Source organism: Lissotriton helveticus, chromosome 12 (assembly GCF_964261635.1).
Source record: "Lissotriton helveticus chromosome 12, aLisHel1.1, whole genome shotgun sequence".
NCBI lineage: Eukaryota > Metazoa > Chordata > Amphibia > Caudata > Salamandridae > Lissotriton > Lissotriton helveticus.
Genome location: NC_136073.1, coordinates 888837661 through 888855351, shown reverse-complemented (window position 1 = coordinate 888855351; position 17691 = coordinate 888837661). Strand labels below are relative to the sequence as shown.

General features: G+C 44.9%; 1 protein-coding gene across 13 annotated transcripts in view; it reads left to right on the top strand.

Annotated features, from left to right (window-relative positions):
* Window positions 1-17691, top strand: part of ZCWPW1 (zinc finger CW-type and PWWP domain containing 1) — a 1771049-nt gene that overhangs the window by 1000265 nt on the left and 753093 nt on the right. For all 13 annotated transcript variants that reach the window (XM_078668572.1, XM_078668568.1, XM_078668570.1 and 10 more), the window contains one exon: window positions 10717-10792. In XM_078668572.1, coding sequence (XP_078524698.1) covers window positions 10717-10792 — 76 coding nt within the window. The remainder of the gene's footprint in view (window positions 1-10716; window positions 10793-17691) is intronic.

Sequence of the window (17691 nt, the reverse complement as noted above, 5' to 3'; positions counted from 1 at the left end):
AACGAATTGTTTTACAGTTACTGTGCCTAAGTATATACAAGAGAAGCACGTGAAGTGAAATGACGCGGTTTAGGATCATGGCGTTTCACGCCGTCAGTGCCGGGCGGGTCTGTAATGCGCAAATACGTCTCACTGCATTGAAATGAAAGGTGACGTGCAGGTTGATTTGGGGCCATTGTTTTCTGGACACTGTGCACGGATGGGGCGGGCACCCGGGCAAGCTTATTTAAGATTCCGCGGTGAGGTCTCGAGTGAGATAAACATGCTGCGCAGTAGTGAACAGACGGTTAAATGACATGCTTATCGTACGAATTACCAGATTTAGGTCCAAACATTGTTTATTTCCAGGGGGCGGTGCCCAATATCAAGGGACATATGGTGGGGTACTCAATTATGTGAGCATTTTCCTGCCAAAAAGCGGGTAGAGAGGGGTAAATACGAGGGTTAAAGTGAAAATTGAATCGCATATTAAGTACACGCAATATAATTACCAAACCAGGGCAAGAAAGCCTCTTCATAGGAGACCGGACCGATCGTGTCTCACTAGGGAAAATAGTTGAAATTAATTTATATTACAGTTACAGCTACTGAAGGGTTTTAAAGTTTCAGGAAGAGGCGAGAGAGCTACCGAGTACTTACTTCCTGGTTGGGTTGCTCGATGGCAATTCTGGGCTCAGATGGGCGGGGATCGCTGGAGTGCTCGTGGGTGAAGTGAAGATAAAGTGGTGTTTGGAAATAGACAAGGGACTCAGCATGTGGTGTTTGGAAATAGACAAGGGACTCAGCATGGTCAGCAAGGTGGCCATATTGGCGTGGGTTTCGGACAGTGTGGGGGACATTTTGGTGTGGGTAAGTGGTGAGTTTAAGTGACATTTATATTATGCAGAATATTTACATGGTTACGTATTTACAAAGATGCACAAAATAAAATCAAGAGACATTTGTGTAGGCCTGAAGGAAGTAAGGATTACGATAAAATTGTTCAAGGATTCATTTGATCACAGGAGGGATGCCCAATCTTCAAGGCGATTAAGTCCTGTATGGATACTATTGGTACGCAATATCCAATGAAGTTCCTCCTTATTCAATAATTGCGATACATCTGCTCCCCGAGGTGGTGGTTTTACCATGGTGATGATTGTCCAAGTTAAGTCATTTTCAGTATGTCCTTTGTCCTTAAAATGTTCAACGAGGGGAGCATTAGGGGTGTTGCATCGGATTCTGCTTCGGTGTTGTCCGATGCGCAACTTTACCTTTTGGCTAGTTTGACCGACATATATCAACAAACATGGACAAAATATGGCATACACTACATTGGAAGAATTACAATTAGTGAAGTGCTTTCTCTCAAAGGTGATTGTGCCGTAGGTAAATGTTTTTCCTTCAATGGTAAAGTCACATACTACACAGCTACCGCATTTAACATGGCCTGTTAGTGCCGGTAAACCGCATGCATCGTTGATTGTAGTTTTTAGGTTAGGTTGTGGTAGGGATGCCCTTACCAAGTGATCTTTTACGTTTTTTGTTCGCTTGAAGGCAAAAATAGGGTGCTCCAGATTTAATGTACCTGCGTTTAACACAGGCCAGTGTTTAAGGACACTTTTCCTTATGGCATTGGAAGCTGGGGTGAAGGTGGTCACGCACACAAGTCTATCCTGATTTTTCTTTTGTTTTGGTTCTAGCAAGGTTTCTCTGGGGCAGTACCAAGCCCTTTTGAGAGAACGCCGTACTAGCTTTCGCGGGTATCCCCTATTTCTGAGCTTGTTGCTCAGGGTTCTGGCCTCAGAGAAATAGTCCTGTTTAAAATAGCAGTTTCTGCGTATGCGGAGGAATTGCGAGAATGGGAGCGAGTCTCTGAGGGCCCGGGGATGGTGACTGCTATAGTTCAGCAAGGTGTTTCGTTCAGTGGGTTTTCTGTGGAGGCTGGTGGTCAAGCGGCCCTCTGTGTGTTTGATTTCTAAGTCCAGGAAGGGTATCGAATCTTTGCTCGTGGCCAGTGTGTATTTCAAGCCGTTACTGTTGTTGTTTAGCCAATGTAATAGGTGTGTTATCGATTCGAATGATTCGCTCCATATCATAAAGATATCATCAATGTATCGTTTCCACAGGGCAATGCCACTGTGGAAAGGATTTGATTCGGTCAATATACAGGATGTCTCTAGATTATCCATGTACAGAATTGCCAGGTTGGGGGCAAAAATAGCCCCCATAGATGTACCGCGTACCTGTCCAACTAAGCAACTAAGACCGCCGCCACTTGCTTTGGGATTATGAGGATGTTGCGGAAGGTGCTCCCCCTGCTCCCATTTCAGGCAAGGAGGGTTCTGGTCCAGGCCCTCATACTCTCCCGCCTGGACTACGGAAATGCTCTTTATATAGGAGCTCCGATTTCCGTCACTCAGAAACTCCAAGTGACACAAAACAGTGCGGCCCGTCTACTCTATAACCTCCCCCGCTGGCAGTCAGCGAGGAATGCCCTAAAGGAGCTCCACTGGCTCCCTATAGGAGCAAGAGTACAATTTAAGGCTATGTGTATCTTACACAAAGTCTTTCATCGTACAGGTCCCGTAATTCTTCATCCTCTGGCTACACCCTACGTCCCGTCCCGCTCCCTCCGTTCCTGCACCCTCCAGCTGGCCACCCTCACCAGAGTCAGGAAAGCCCGCTGGGGCGGCCGCTCCTTCTCCCATACCGCTGGTAAGCTCTGGAACACCCTCCCTTTATCTCTCCGAGGTAACACTAACCACATGTCCTTCAGGAAAGCTCTGAAAACGCACCTGTATAGTAAAATCTGCTGAACTGCCCGAGGCTCGCGTTGAGTATTCAGTCACAAGCGCTGCGAGGCCTCCGGGTAGTTTAGCGCTATACAAATGCAATTTTCATTCATTTCATTCATCCATAGAACTGTCCCTTGAAGAGAAAGAAATTTTTGGTAAGGCAAATCTCCAATAATTGGAGGATAAATAGAGACGGAACATTGTGTGGGCGCGGGTGTGTGTTGAGAACTTTTTCAATCACGTGTAGTGATTCGTATTGTGGAATGTTGGTATATAAAGATTCCACATCCAGCGTGCACATGGTGCTGGATGTGGGATCAAACGGGTATTCCTCAACCATATTAATCATTGACATGCTGTCTCTGATATAACACAGGGTCTCAGGGACAAATGGTTTGATAAAATAGTCAATATAGTGCCCGAGGGGCTCCAGGACAGATCCGCACCCCGAGACTATTGGGCGACCAGGTGGAGATTCACAATTCTTGTGAATCTTGGGTAAGCAGTAGATAACTGGTACCCGGGGAGCCTTAGTATTAAGGAACTCATGTTCCTTCTTGGAAAGGTATCCCTGTTCTAGGGCATCATTGGTAACCTCGGAAATCAGTTTCTGTATTTCTTCTGTGGGATTACGTGGTAGTTTGCAGTAGTGTTCGGTATTAGCGAGTTGGCGATGGATCTCATTTTTATAGTTATCCATCTCCTGAATCACAATACCCCCTCCCTTGTCAGCTGGTTTTATTACAATGGAGGGGTTATTTTTCAAGGTGGTCAGGGCTTTCTTTTCTTCAATTGTGATATTGTACGGAATAAATGATTTTTGTTTTTCTAAAGCGGCAAGGTGGTTGAGAACAAGTTTCTCAAAGGTTGGTATTTCCGGGGGGACCATGCTGCCGGTAGGTGAAAATTTCGATGGTGGTTTGAAAGGAGTGTTCGAATGCTTCATGGGGGTAGGGTTCAACAGAAAAAAAACTGTGAAGTCTGATCTTTCTGAAAAATCTTAAGAGCTCGGTTTGAGCATCAATGAAGTTAGGGCGAATAGTTGGGACAAATGAAAGACCTTTTGTGAGTAATGACAATTCATTACCCGAAAGCTCATGTGAGGCAAGATTAAAAATTGGTAACATTTCATAATTTTGGGGAACAGGAATTTGGCTACCGTCTACCATTGGTAGTGTTGTCGACGGGTGAACCGTTCGCCTGAAGGATTCTGGTTTGGTAATTATATTGCGTGTACTTATTATGCGATTCAATTTTCACTTTAACCCTCGTATTTACCCCTCTCTACCCGCTTTTTGGCAGGAAAATGCTCAGATAATTGAGTACTCCACCATATGTCCCTTGATATTGGGCACCGCCCCCTGGAAATAAACAATGTTTGGACCTAAATCTGGTAATTCGTACGATAAGCATGTCATTCAACCGTCTGTTCACTACTGCGCAGCATGTTTATCTCACTCGAGACCTCACCGCGGAATCTTAAATAAGCTTGCCCGGGTGCCCGCCCCATCCGTGCACAGTGTCCAGAAAACAATGGCCCCAAATCAACCTGCACGTCACCTTTCATTTCAATGCAGTGAGACGTATTTGCGCATTACAGACCCGCCCGGCACTGACGGCATGAAACGCCATGATCCTAAACCGCGTCATTTCACTTCACGTGCTTCTCTTGTATATACTTAGGCACAGTAACTGTAAAACAATTCGTTCATTTTATTTCATGCAACGCCCCCACCAGTCCCCCCACTGCGCCGGAAATCGCATGTGACTTCACTTGATTTTAATTGCCATCTGTTGCACATGGAAAACACACTTTTGTTTTGGATGGTCAGATATGTTACATGCTAATGCTAGTACTTACCCTTGTTTTCATTTTTCCTCCCCCTTTTTTCCGAAAATTTGTATGTATAAATATATGTGTAGGCCAAAAATTGCCTAAAGATTTTCAAGACAAGCTTTTTTATTCTCTGTCCTGAAGATGATGCCACTCATTTCACAATAGGCATCGAAACGTCGTCGACATTTTAGCGTCATATGTAAAATGAAAAGTATAAATTGTATACAATGATGCTTCTAAAATGTATTTTTGTCTGTTCACTGAACTACTAGTATACAGACCGCCTTGTTCGTTCTAACCCCATCCCCTTGTTTTGTCTTGTCCCCTGTGGGTTGCTGGCTGCACCCACTGTGTAAAAAATCCTCTTTATTCTTGCTTATCACTTTAATTAAAATTCCTGTCCGGCTGGACAAAGGTCATACATACTATTGAGCGTATGTCTATCATTTTTGCGAAAGATCCCTGAACTACTAGGGACCCCTGTTTTTTGTAATACGTCAAGGGATCAAGCATCTACATCCGATGCGTCTGGAGATTCGGGCAATGCTCCGAAAGGGAGCAATAGAACCTGTGCCGATCTCCCAGAGAAGAAGGGGATTTTATTCCTGTTTGTTCTTAGTCCGAAAGAATATTCTTCAATGGTGTACTATTCTGGACCTGAGATCTCTAAATACTTATCTCAAGGAGCAATCTTTCCAGTTGGTTTCCCTCCCAGACATTCTGCGACTCTTAAACTAAGGGGATCATATGACCACCTTAGACCTACAGGATGCATATTTCCACATCCCCATTCATCCTTCCCACAGGCAGTATCTTCGGTTTGCGGTAGCCGGAGACCATTACCAGTTCAAGGTACTGCCATTTGGCCTCAAATCAGCCCCAGGAATTTTTACAAAATGTCTGGCTCCAGTGGCAGCTTTCCTGAGGAAACAACAACACCAGGTGTTTCCCTACCTGAACGACGGGTTAGTCAAAGCACCTTCACAAACATCTGCCAATCGTCGACAGCGGCATGCGTGGAATTGTTTGCCGAGCTGGGTCTGACTCTGAATACTATGAAGTCATCCCGCAAAGAACATCACGTTCTTGGGGGCGATTCTGGACACCACAGTAAACAAGGTTTTTCCCTCCATGGAGAGACAACTGAGGCTAATATCTCTTTCCCAGGCGTTTGCAAAAAGAAAGTGTCTTTCAGTACGCCGTTACAAGTCACTGCTAGGAACGATGTTCTCTTGCATTCCCCTCGTTTCTTTCAGCCGATTAAAAATGCGTCCTTTGCAGGAACAACTGGATCGGCAGTGTCTTGAAGCAGAGGGATTAACGTCATTGTGTAGATCACACCGGCTATGGTACAAGCAGTAGCGTGGTGGACCCAAAAACAAAATATTTCAGTGGGTCTTTCCTTTCTTACCGAGCAAACTCCGCTGATGATTACCACTGATGCATCCCTGGAAGGTTGGGGAGCCTTTCTTCAAGACCTCCATGTCAATGGTTGTTGGAAGTTACAGGAACAGCAACTTCACATCAATTTATTAGAACTCAGAGCAGTGGGATTAGCATTGCTGGCTTTCCTGCCGAGAATACAAGGATTTGCTGTACTGAGCAGGACAGACAACACAACAGCAATGCATTATCTCAACAAACAGGGAGGTACAGGATCACTCTCCCTGTCTCAGGAAGCCCAGAAATATGGGAATGGGCTGTTCAAAATGGAGTTTCAATAAAAGTGGAACATCTTCCAGGAGATCAGAATGTGAACGCGGACACTCTGAGCAGGCTAAAATTCACTTGCCATGAGTGGGAAATCAATAAAGATATCCTAAAAGACATCTTCCTAAGATGGGGAGAACCGTCAGTGGACCTCTTTGCGACAGCTCAGAACAAAAAATGCCAGTTCTTTCCACGCTGGCTTCACTAACTGGGGTCTTGGGGAATGCGTTTTTGATGGCATGGTCAGGCGTCTTTGCCTATGCCTTTCCTCCAATTCCCCTCCTGCCATGCATTCTGACAAAGATCAAAAAGGAACCGTGCCTAATGATCCTGATAGCCCTTGGTGGCCCAGGCAGCATTGGTTCACGGAGCTGCTTCTACTGTCGAGGTTCACCCGATTCGCCTTCAACCAATACCTTCCCCCTGACGATGTCCCAGGGACAAGTCCTTCATCCGGATCTGAATTCACTTCGTTTAGCGGCCTGGCTCCTGAACACTGTGAATCTCAACATCTAAATATTCCATTGTAATGCAGAGATATATTGTCAAATGCCAGAGTGGAGAGTACAAACAAAACATACAGGATGAAATGGAAGAGGTTTTGTATATGGTGCTAAGAAGGTAATATTCATCCCCTGAGGTCTGCAGCTCATGAAAGTATCCCATATATTCTGCTCTTAGCAAAATCTGGGTTAGTTTATGCTTCTATTAAGGTGCATCTGGCCGCTATATAACGTTACAGAAGAACTTTCTCAGGACCATCTTTGTGGTCGGCTAGAATCATCAAACAATTCATGAAGGGGTTATTTCGAACCTTCCCTCCAGTAAAACCTCCACCACCTCTCTGGCAGCTGAACATTGTAATATCTCAATTAATGAAGCAGCCCTTTGAGCACGTTCACAGGGTGGATCTCAAATTCCTATCGTGGAAGGTAGCTCTTCTCATAGTACTCACTTCGGCCAGGAGAGTTGGGGAGTTACAGACTTTCACTATACAAGAACCTTTCTTACAGTTTAAGGAGGACCGGATTGTACTCAGGATCAATACGAAATTCATACCCAAGGTGCCTTCAGACTTTCATTTGAATGAGCCACTAATTCTTAAAACATTTTTTCCTCAACCAACTACAGCGGCGGAAAGAGCTCTTCACTCACTTGATGAACAAAAATCAATTGAAACTCAACCCTGATAAAACCGAGCTTATCCTTACTGGAGGACTTGCTAATCCTTGGAACTCCAACTTTTGGCCTTCTAACCTGGGCAACCCTACTTTTCCTGTTAGCTCAGCCAAGAGTTTGGGTATAGATTTAAGCAATGACCTACCCATGAAGACCCAGATCAGCTCGGTGGTTTCTGGTGGGTTTTTCGACACTGCGCAGAATCAAGAAGATCAGCAGATTCCTGTCCCGGGAAGCTCTGACCTTAGTGATCTTGCCCTTGGTTATCTCCCGACTGAACTACGCCAATTCACTCTATGTAGGAATCCCGGCTTATCAACTTAGACACCTCCAGCTAGTCCAGAATCAGGCCACAAGACTGGTTTTTCACCAACCTAAATGGCACCGTGTTAGACCACTGATGAAAAGCCTCCGTTGGCTCTCTGTGGCTATGCGTGGCTTGTTTAAGATGGGATGCACGATTTTCAAAGCACTTTACCGCAATAGCCCAGCCTTCATCTCGTCTAAGATTCTACGCTGTTCCCCCACTCATAATCTATGATCTTCCCATCTGAACCTATTAGTCACTCCTACTTTTAAACATAAGAAACAGGGTGTCTCCCGTTTTGCAGTCTTAGCCCCTCAGTTCTGAAACTCGCTCCCTGTGGAGCTGAGGTCAGTCACCTCCTATGCACCTTTCAGAAAACAGCTGAAGACATGGTTGTTTTCCAGGCATATGAAAATTAGTCTTCCCCTCTGATGCTGCATTTCTTCCACTCCAACGCCAAGAAACCGTTCGGTGAATGTGCGCTTGTTAAGTACTTTATACCATAACATGTACAGCGCTGTCTCAAGTTTAATTTACAAAAGACAAAACCTTTCCGAAAGTCTTTGCAACTGTTTGTATCTTTTAGTGCACCTAGGACAGGTTTTCCTGCATCCAAAAAAGGTATTGCCCGATGGATTTCCAGAGCGATACAATATTGTCATCAAGCAGCGGGGAAGCCGTTGAACGCACAGGTTTGTGCTCATTCTACAAGAGCAGTGTCCCCTTCCACTGCTTTGTTTGCTGGGGTGCCTGTCTAGGATATCTGCAGGGCGGCTACCTGGAAGAGTACGCACACCTTCACCAGACATTACTGCCTGGATGCAGCCGCTGAGAAGGATGTGGCAGTGGGACAAGCGGTGCTGAGAAACCTTTTCCAGTGAAGGTGAGCCCTCTTTTTCATCCCTTCTTCGTTTATGTATAGCATATTCATATTTTATTGTTGTGCTTTTTCATGTCACATTTTAAGAGTGTTATATATTTTATTATCTCAATGTTAAACGTGATCTCGATGTTGGAAGACATCTACAAGTTTGCATGTAGATAACGTGCAGTTTTTTTTCAATCCATATGCTGCCTAATGTCAGTTTTTTCTGCACAATAAAATGTGGTAGTTTACTGCTTGCTATTCTGATTTAGGCATGTGAATCTATGAAAGCTCCAATACTGAAGTAGGAAAACAAGTTACTGTAACTGTAGTTCTCCAGTATTGGAAGCTTTCATAGATTCACATGCAACCCACCCTCCTCCCCTGAGAGGCTCACCTTTGGATTTTTGGCACAAAAGATAACCTAGGCACAAGTGCTAGAAAATCTGAGGGGCAAAAGGTTCTCTCAGGAGTGTTCTCGAGGGTTAGAGGTTTCTGATTGGTTCAGGTACAATTTTGGGCTTTTTTACATAATAAGAGTTATGGGTTGCAAAATGGAAATGGGCCTAGGCCTCTCTTCAGTTTGGTATGTATCTAAGCATTGCTTTTTTATATACCGGGGACTTCCATCTCAACGACGGGGAATGATTCAGGCATGTACATCTATGACTGCTTCCAATACTGGAGAAGTACAGTTACAGGTAAGTAACTTGTTTTCTTCTTTCAGGTAGCAGGCATCCTGGTGAGAAGATCTTTCTGATTTTAGCCCTATGCCCCTTTACAGCACAAGAAAACTCATACCTGCTTCACTTTCACCCAGAGTCACCTCAAGGTTCACATTACCTATTCCGTGGACAGTTGATTTTTAACAACAAAAAGATGGAAGCTGTTTTTGTAAAATTAAAAAAGCTTGGGCGCATTAGTCTCCAGAGATCCCGCCCTCTCCGACATTTGTTAACAAGAAGGTGTCCTTCCAGGTGAGAATAAGTACACCTGCAGGGTTGTATTCTGATGCTGAACCCTGATCGTCCATACCCCTGTGGCCTCAATGTAGTATCCCTGGAGAAAGAGAGTGAGATTCATGGATAGCGTCACAAAGATGAACCAGAGAATGGGGTGCTATGTGGGAAATAATGTATTCGTTCATAAATGGACAGGAAAAGCTTCCCCAGACACGTGTTCTTGTTGGCTCCTTTTTTTAAAGGACCATCGCCTTCATTCAGGCAGTAGGTGCAGTGGCGCTGGGGCCATTGGCATAAGAGGCCAATGCACCCGAATTATAGCTGTCTTACTAGGAAAAACGGTGATGGGGCCTATTAGTCTTGTTAGCATTTGGAACCAGATCACCCTTGCTGTACTGGCAACAGGGCCCTGGCAGTATGGGGTATGATGTGGGGCTTTTCCCCCTTTATCGCACATAGATGCAACCAACCTGTTTTGGCTCTCAGGCATAGGAGTGAAGGACCACTGCATCCTGAATGCACTTTACTTACTTTACAGAAAAGGTAAGGGATCTCACTTTCTTTGCTAGCATTAGTGACAAGGCCACCCTTACTGCTATGAGTGGGGCAACACGTGGGAGCTAATTTTTTCTGAATGGGACTGAAAGTCTGTTTCATGATGGTAGTATTGGCCAGGTATGATGGGGAATGGATGAAAGAGACAGCCTGCTGCCGAGAGCTGCAGCTATTTTTAATGTAGCAGGTGCAGTTGTATTGAAGCTGAGGAGTGTGAGGTGCTCACAAAACGTTCTTTTGTATGATGTATTTTATCTTTTATAAGCCTCACGTTGTGTGGAACCTGAGCTACAGAAAAGGTACCCTTGAAATGATCTCAAATTATCATAAGCCCCATCCCTGCATTCAGCCCTGCCACTACTGCTCCCCCAATTCTTTACATAAAGTTTTTGAGGAGTGCCCAACTTTAAAACATTTTGCCTGGGGGACATGGGGGTGTCAGAGAAAAAGCTCTTGAATTATTCTGATGTAAACCTTTTGATATTTATCATGCTCACAAGTTGTATTTTGTGTTTGTACCGCAGGTGGCCTGGCATGGTGGAAGCTGATCCTGACATTGGTGTATATTTTCTGTTTGCATCAAATTTTGATCATCTTCCAGTATGTATACTCACATCTTGCATTGATTAGAACGTCATGAGACTATATAATGATGTTTTGATTATTCAATAATTATCTGGTTGTGATGCTTTTATGTTTTGTTCTCTAGTGCTATTGGTGCTACCCTAGGACATGTTTTGATTTTCATTATTAGAATGTTAATCTGTGGTGTACTTTGACATTTATTCCTGTAGGTGTTTTACAGCATCTAATTCCTTGATGTGTGTGAACCCTTACTCAGAGGCTGTTATAATTTTTTTTTATATACATAGTTTGAGGGGATCCTCAGTCTGAATTGTTGCTTGACTAGACAAATATTTTCATGCTTTCTTCTTGTCTGCTTGTCCATGGGAGGGCCACTTGCCTATCCCATGAATAGCCTTTGACTTTGCCATATCGTTGAGACCTGTCTTGCTTTATTTTATTGAGACCTTCAGTGACAGTCCTAAACGGATTCCAGAAGCACGTTAACAAAGAGAAAACCTTTCTCCTCCCTCAAGAGTTCTTTATTCAGTAGCTGTGCGTGCTGTCTCCAGAGACACATTATAGGGGAAATCTATTTATAAGTTAATTTTATGTTTTTTAAGTTTAGATTTGTATAATTTATCATATGGTTCATGCTCCTGATGGGGTTGCAAAACGTTCTGATTTACATCAGGACCCTGAGCACCCTTTTCAGAGTTTAGGATTCAAACAGGGTGTTGGTTGTAGTTTGACTTATATGATAGGTCTTAGGTGACATGCTTGATATAAAGAGACATGCCCTGAATACGGTTCTGCTGTGTTAGAATAGAAGCATTTCCACAAGCGAATACCTACCCCTCTCGTGTTAAAAGATCATTTTTGATCGCTGTCCTACTCTTGTCAGTAGGTGGCGTCATGCAGCTATGTGTCGGGTCAGTCCCGCCTCTGATGTGACCAGGCAACTTTATCTGCACCTCTTCTACACTCTGAAGTCAGTTCCTTCCTTTCTTTCTTCTCCTTCCGACAAGGATCCAGAGCTCCTTTGATCCTGGCAACTTGACAGAAATTTCTGCTCCAAAAGTGTCCAGTGAGCAAGGGACATGTCCCCCTAAACATTACCGGAGTCAGTAGGAACTACCATCATCCATGTAGGTGAGGGATATGCACGATGTCGGTCTCTGGTGTCTTGGCTCCAAACATGTTGTGTGCCTGCTGAGCGACAATGAACTGTAATGCCATCCGTGACAGTGAACCCAAACTCACCATTTCAGAACTCCAAAAGAAGACCCGGTCTCGTCTAAATCAAGAGCGCTTATGTTTTCCCATTCCCGAGGCCGATTTTATGACTGCTTGTCATTAATGTCTTGCAGCTCAGAGAAGACAATTTAAGAAACATAAAAGATCCTAGCACGGCTCCCAGTTGTACCGTCATTTCCTACATCCGGAGTACCTCCAGACTCCTGAATTTAAATCTGATTTCAATTCTGCTTCCAATTTGCCATGACTTCCCTTGGCCATTGACGATAAAGCAGCAACTTCAAAGACTCAAAACAGCATTTGAGAAAATATTTGATGCTGCTTTGAATCCCTCTTGTGCACCTTTATTCTCAGGAACCTAGGCGGACTCCGGTTGAATTACCGATATCAGGTTTGTGCTCGATGCCGACTCAACTCAGCTCAAACTCAGTCTGACCCTGGCTCTTCTCAGAACTCAGCTCCACCTGCGACACTGCCTATAATGCCACGGCTGATGCCGCCAGCCCGGATTGCAATGTTGCCACAACACCAGAAGCAGAGCCAATAGTTTTCCGGACTTAGAAGCTCAAACAAAACCACAGACAACCCCCCTTTACTCACATTCAGACCCTGAAACCTCACAGCTACAAGATGACAGTGATAACACCTGATATGATGATGAGAACCTACTTTAAGACTTGAAGTAGGGAAAAATTGTAGGGCTTTACCAGCACACCTAGTATCAATTATTAAGTTTTATAAACTTGTATTACGATTGTCTGTTAGTACAATCCCATTAGTTAAGCTTAGGGACATTCTCAACAATACTCTTCCAAAACAGGAAATCCAGAACAAGTAGTCATCTTGCTGTTCATTTGTTTTTATTCCAAAATCAGTTATCTCCATAAATAAACTCCCAGCCCGCGACTTGCCGACACGTATTTCGTCTTACAAAAGACTTTTTCAAGGCATATAGCTAGTACGTATCACAAAGTTCAGGACCATATGACGTCCTAAAAGAGATCAGGAACCATGTCGGGACCAAGCCTGGTCACACCCCAATAGACTTGTAAGTTTACCACGGACCCTACCATTACACTGGCCAGGTATGTCCTGTTTCTGAAGGGCTTATTCATCCCACAGTTTTCAGACAAGGCTACTGCAGAGCTTGAAGCTCCCCCATCACTCAAGGACCTACGAACAGCTGTGTGCATGCTGTCACTCTTGAATACCCCAGGAAGAGACAGATTTCCAGGCCGAATCTTACTAGGCCTTTCAGGCGGAGTTGACTCTTACCCTACTTGAGGTTTGTAATGAGGCCAGAGAGATAGGCTCTCTTCCACCGACCATGCGGGAGCGGGAAATCTGTAAGCTCCTGAATCCCGGGGGAGATGGGTCAAACCCAGCAGCATATCGGTCAATCACAATAATAAATTTGGACTTCAAAATTTTTAGCAAATCGTCTGCCCCTCATTTGCCCAACCTAATTCACGAGGACCAGTGTGGCTTCATTTCAGGCAGAAACACATACATGACCCTCGGCGGCTTACTCACATGCTACACGAGACCCTAGTGGAGGAGATCGTGGTAGCTCTGGTTTCTATCGATTTTGCCAAGGCATTCAACACAATGGAATGGGGATATCTCTTGGAAGTTCTCAGAGTAGTGGGCTTTGGCCCATATTACCGGGAAGGGATCAAACTCCTTTACATGAACACGTCACCATAGTCTGGGTGGGACGGGTCCGATCGGAGTCCTGAACACGGGGCTGGCACACCAGACAGGGTTACCCACTGTCACTACTACTATTTGCCTTGGTGATCGAACCGTTGGCCATTCAGGCCCGACGCCAACTGCGGCTGTATAGTATACACCTAGGCAACGTCCACCATGTCATATTGCTATATGTGGACAATGCTTTATTTTATATTTCGTGGTTGCCCCAGTATTGGAACTTTCATAGATTCCCATAGCTTGTATAATTCCCCGTCATCGAAATGGGTGTCTCGGTAACAAAATAACATAGCAGTAGGTGCAAAAGAGAAAGAAAAAGGCCTAGGCCTCATTCCCTTTTGTAGCATATCCACCTCTTTTTGCAAAAGAGACCAAAACCAAGCAACAGCCAATCAGAACAGACTCACCCTATAGAACCCTCCTGAGAGAGCCTCAGATTTTCTACCGCACGTTGTGCTAAGTGAGTCTCCTTTGAGCTCTGCTCACCTCAACTCTATTTGAGGATTTTTTCCAGCATTTTTCCTTCAGAATTGTTAGATGTTTCATCTAGAAATGTCTGACAAGGAGAACAAAGCCCTTTTCAAGGATTGTTCCACCTGTGGCAAGAAAAGGCTGTATGTGGAAGACAGGCATACGGACTGCATTTATTGCCTGTACCCTGATCGATCATAAGGCTGCGGACTGCAAGATCTGCCGCACCTTCTCTTTGAAGAGCCTCCGTGACCGTGAGGGTCGCCTCCTTACTTGGCTCCAGAAATTGAAGTCAAGGAAAGAAACTCTGTCAAGTGACAGTGAGGACTCTTCATCTGCAGGATGTATGACGTTACAACGCATACTTTTACAACGCCTACCTTTACAACGCGGTTTTTACATCGCATACCATTACAACGCATAGTGCTTTTAGGCGCTGGATAGTGATTTATTTAATTTACTATTCCAACTCCAGTCCCCGTGGATAGTAGGGAAGGTGTTGGATAGTATATTAAATACATTCCCTATCCTAGAGCGCCCCCCAGCGCTATGCGTTGTAATGGTTTGCGTTGTAAAAGTTGCATCGTAATGGTAGTGCGTTGTAAAAGTTTCGTTGTAAAGGATGTTTCCCTCATCTGCAACATCATCCAGAAGGGCAGTCAAAAGGGGTAGGGCTTCCCCTTCACCTTCTTCAGAGCGTCCAGTTAAGGCCTCAAAAAAGACCCTCCATAAGTCTGAGAGCCGAAGTACTAGCAATTCTCCTCACCACGGTGTGGAATCTGCTACGGCGTTTAAGAAGCCCTCTTCTCTGTCACCTGAGAAGTCAGAGAAAGGTTCCAAGTCGTCGACGACGCTGCAGAAGACTCCGTCGACAAAGGCGTCTAAATCGCAGGTGAAGAAAGTTATTCCGTCGACGGGCTCGTCGACGGTGCAGTCAGTGTCGACGGGGGCGTCGATGACGGTTACAGCGACGGCGGTGGTGTCGTCGACGAGAGAAATTACAACGACGGCAGGAGCGTCGACGGCAGTGTCGACGACGCCCATGTCATCGTCGACGATGGATCTTCCGACGGCGACCTCGTCGACGAGTTTTTCTAAGGCAACGCCGTCACCGATGGTTCCGTCTACGACGTCTTCGTCGACAGAGAGGATTACAATTTCCTTAAAAAGGATAACACCGGATATGACATCTCCAAGGAGGGTTACCACCTTGCCTCCCGCACTGTTGCTTGAGGAAGAAGAGGATTCTGATGGTGATGATCAGGACTCTTACGGTTATGCACATAGTCCTTCTCAGTTGTTGATGAAATGCCAAGAGACTGATTCTGAGGGCGAGTACCTTCATGAATGCTCCTACCAGCAGTCTTGTCGACGTCAAGAGAGCGCAGACCAGGAGATGGTTTCAGTTCCTTCTTCCCTCTTGGCAGATCTTCATGGCATGTTACAGAATTATAGGGCCAGGTATTCTCAAGCTCCTCCTACTGTTACCTCTGTCCCGGCAGTACAGGCTGTACCTGCTCAAGCGGCTTCAATAATGGTTTCTCCGGAAGTGCCATCCCAGGTGTTTTCTCAGCCACAGACACCTGTTTCAAGTATACCTCCAGTGATCCAGGAGGTTCGGGATGTTTCCTCGGATGAGGATCAGGATGATGACAATAGGCCTAACCAAGGTTTGGAATGGGATGATTATGTAATCCCGGACCCAGCGTCACCTAGTCCAGACCCAGTGGACTCTCCCCCAGCGGATATTGGGGGATTTCACTAGTTGATGGAGAGAGCCTCTAGTAGGTTCAAACTTCCTATAACTTCTGTGCAAACAAAGTGCTTCCTCTATGATTTTTAAGAACCCTATAGGAAGGTGATCCGGTCTATACCAATTGTCAGCCATGTCTGGGATGAGGGTCTAAAGGCAATAAAAAACCCAGCTACGGTAATTCCAGTTTGGCCACGCCTGGAAAAGAAGTACTAGGCCCCTGAGGATGGTCTGGCATCTTTGATTGGGCAGCCGAAACCGTATTCAGTAATATCGCAGGCGGCGCAGAGGAAGTCATGTAATCCTTCGGCACCCCTGACAACTCCTGATAAAGAGGGCAGGCGCCTTGATAATGCGGGTAAGAGATTTTCCTCTATGGCAAGTCTTCTGGTGCTGTCGTGTATTTCTATAGGTTCTGAATCGATCCCCCTATTCCTGACCCTATTCTGGTTAAACTACCTAGCTAGTTAACTAACAGTCAGCCCATGAGGCAAGAAATCCCCCATGATGCAGATACCGTTATCTGACGCAGTCACACTACGGCACAGGAACGTGTTATCTGATTAGGTCATAACGCTTGAGATCTAATTAGACAAGCAACATTCCTCCAGCCCCTGATAAGGCATACGACGTTCTCATAACAAATCAAACCTATGACAACCTGGAAAATCCGTGCGGCCATTGTTTTGATTTCACAGAGAACTTTTGCAAAAGAATGTGCTAACAAGCAAGTCGTATGACATCTTTATTGACGTACCTATGTCCATCCTTACGTCAATCTCGGCACCTTTAAGGTATAAATATTGCCGACCTTGCCCTATGCAAACACACGCGTGGTGACAAGACGGAGCAGTCATACTTGCCGAAGCCGAGAGCAGAAGCAGACCCCGCAGGCAGCAGCCCCGCCTTCCTGACGCGCTGAGAGACGCGCTGCTATCTCAAGCCGAGAGACCCAGCACCGGCGCTTCTGGGCAGCCCTCGCAGGCAGCCTGGAATATCGAGAGCAGAGAAAGAGATACCATTCCTCATTCATCCTAAATTCCAGGTACAGAACTGAATAACCCCTCCTAGAGAATTCTTTAGTTATTCACTTGGTAAAAACAAACTTAACTTAAACTGTAACTTTCTATTACCGCCCACGCATTAGACTTAGGTCAGGTACACGGGGTAGGCGTATTTAGAAACACCAGTTGAGTACGTTTAGTCAAATGTATATGTGTATGTAAATATATTTTAATCATTTTAAACATCATATGGCTCAGAAACCATATCAATGTTTTTACAGTATTATTTTATACTATTGCTTCTAATGTATGCACTTTACTTAACTATAAGTATTGCAATAATATCGATCCATTTCTCTTGTACGAGAAAAGAGACTGATCAATAAATAACATCTTTTATTGAACACGCCCGTCTCTTCCTTTTCTCTACATTCTGATGAGACTAAGAATGCACGTACTGACTGAGTAAAATAATTGCCTTGTGCTCACACGACTCATGAGATTGACTCTTGATTAGGGGAGAGCAAAGTTGTCATGTTCTATGGTTGTCAGAAACTAAATCCCTTCTTGTCTAATCAGGGGAGTTAATTCCTTCCTTGAACATTCGAGAAAGTTTCTAGCGAACTCTGAGCTTAGCTGGCAAACCCAAAAATTAAGTCTAGTATCGACAGTAGTAGACCTAGTTAACGTCTGGTCTAGGCCTTTACTGCTGTAGGTACTATTCCAATGCGCAGAGC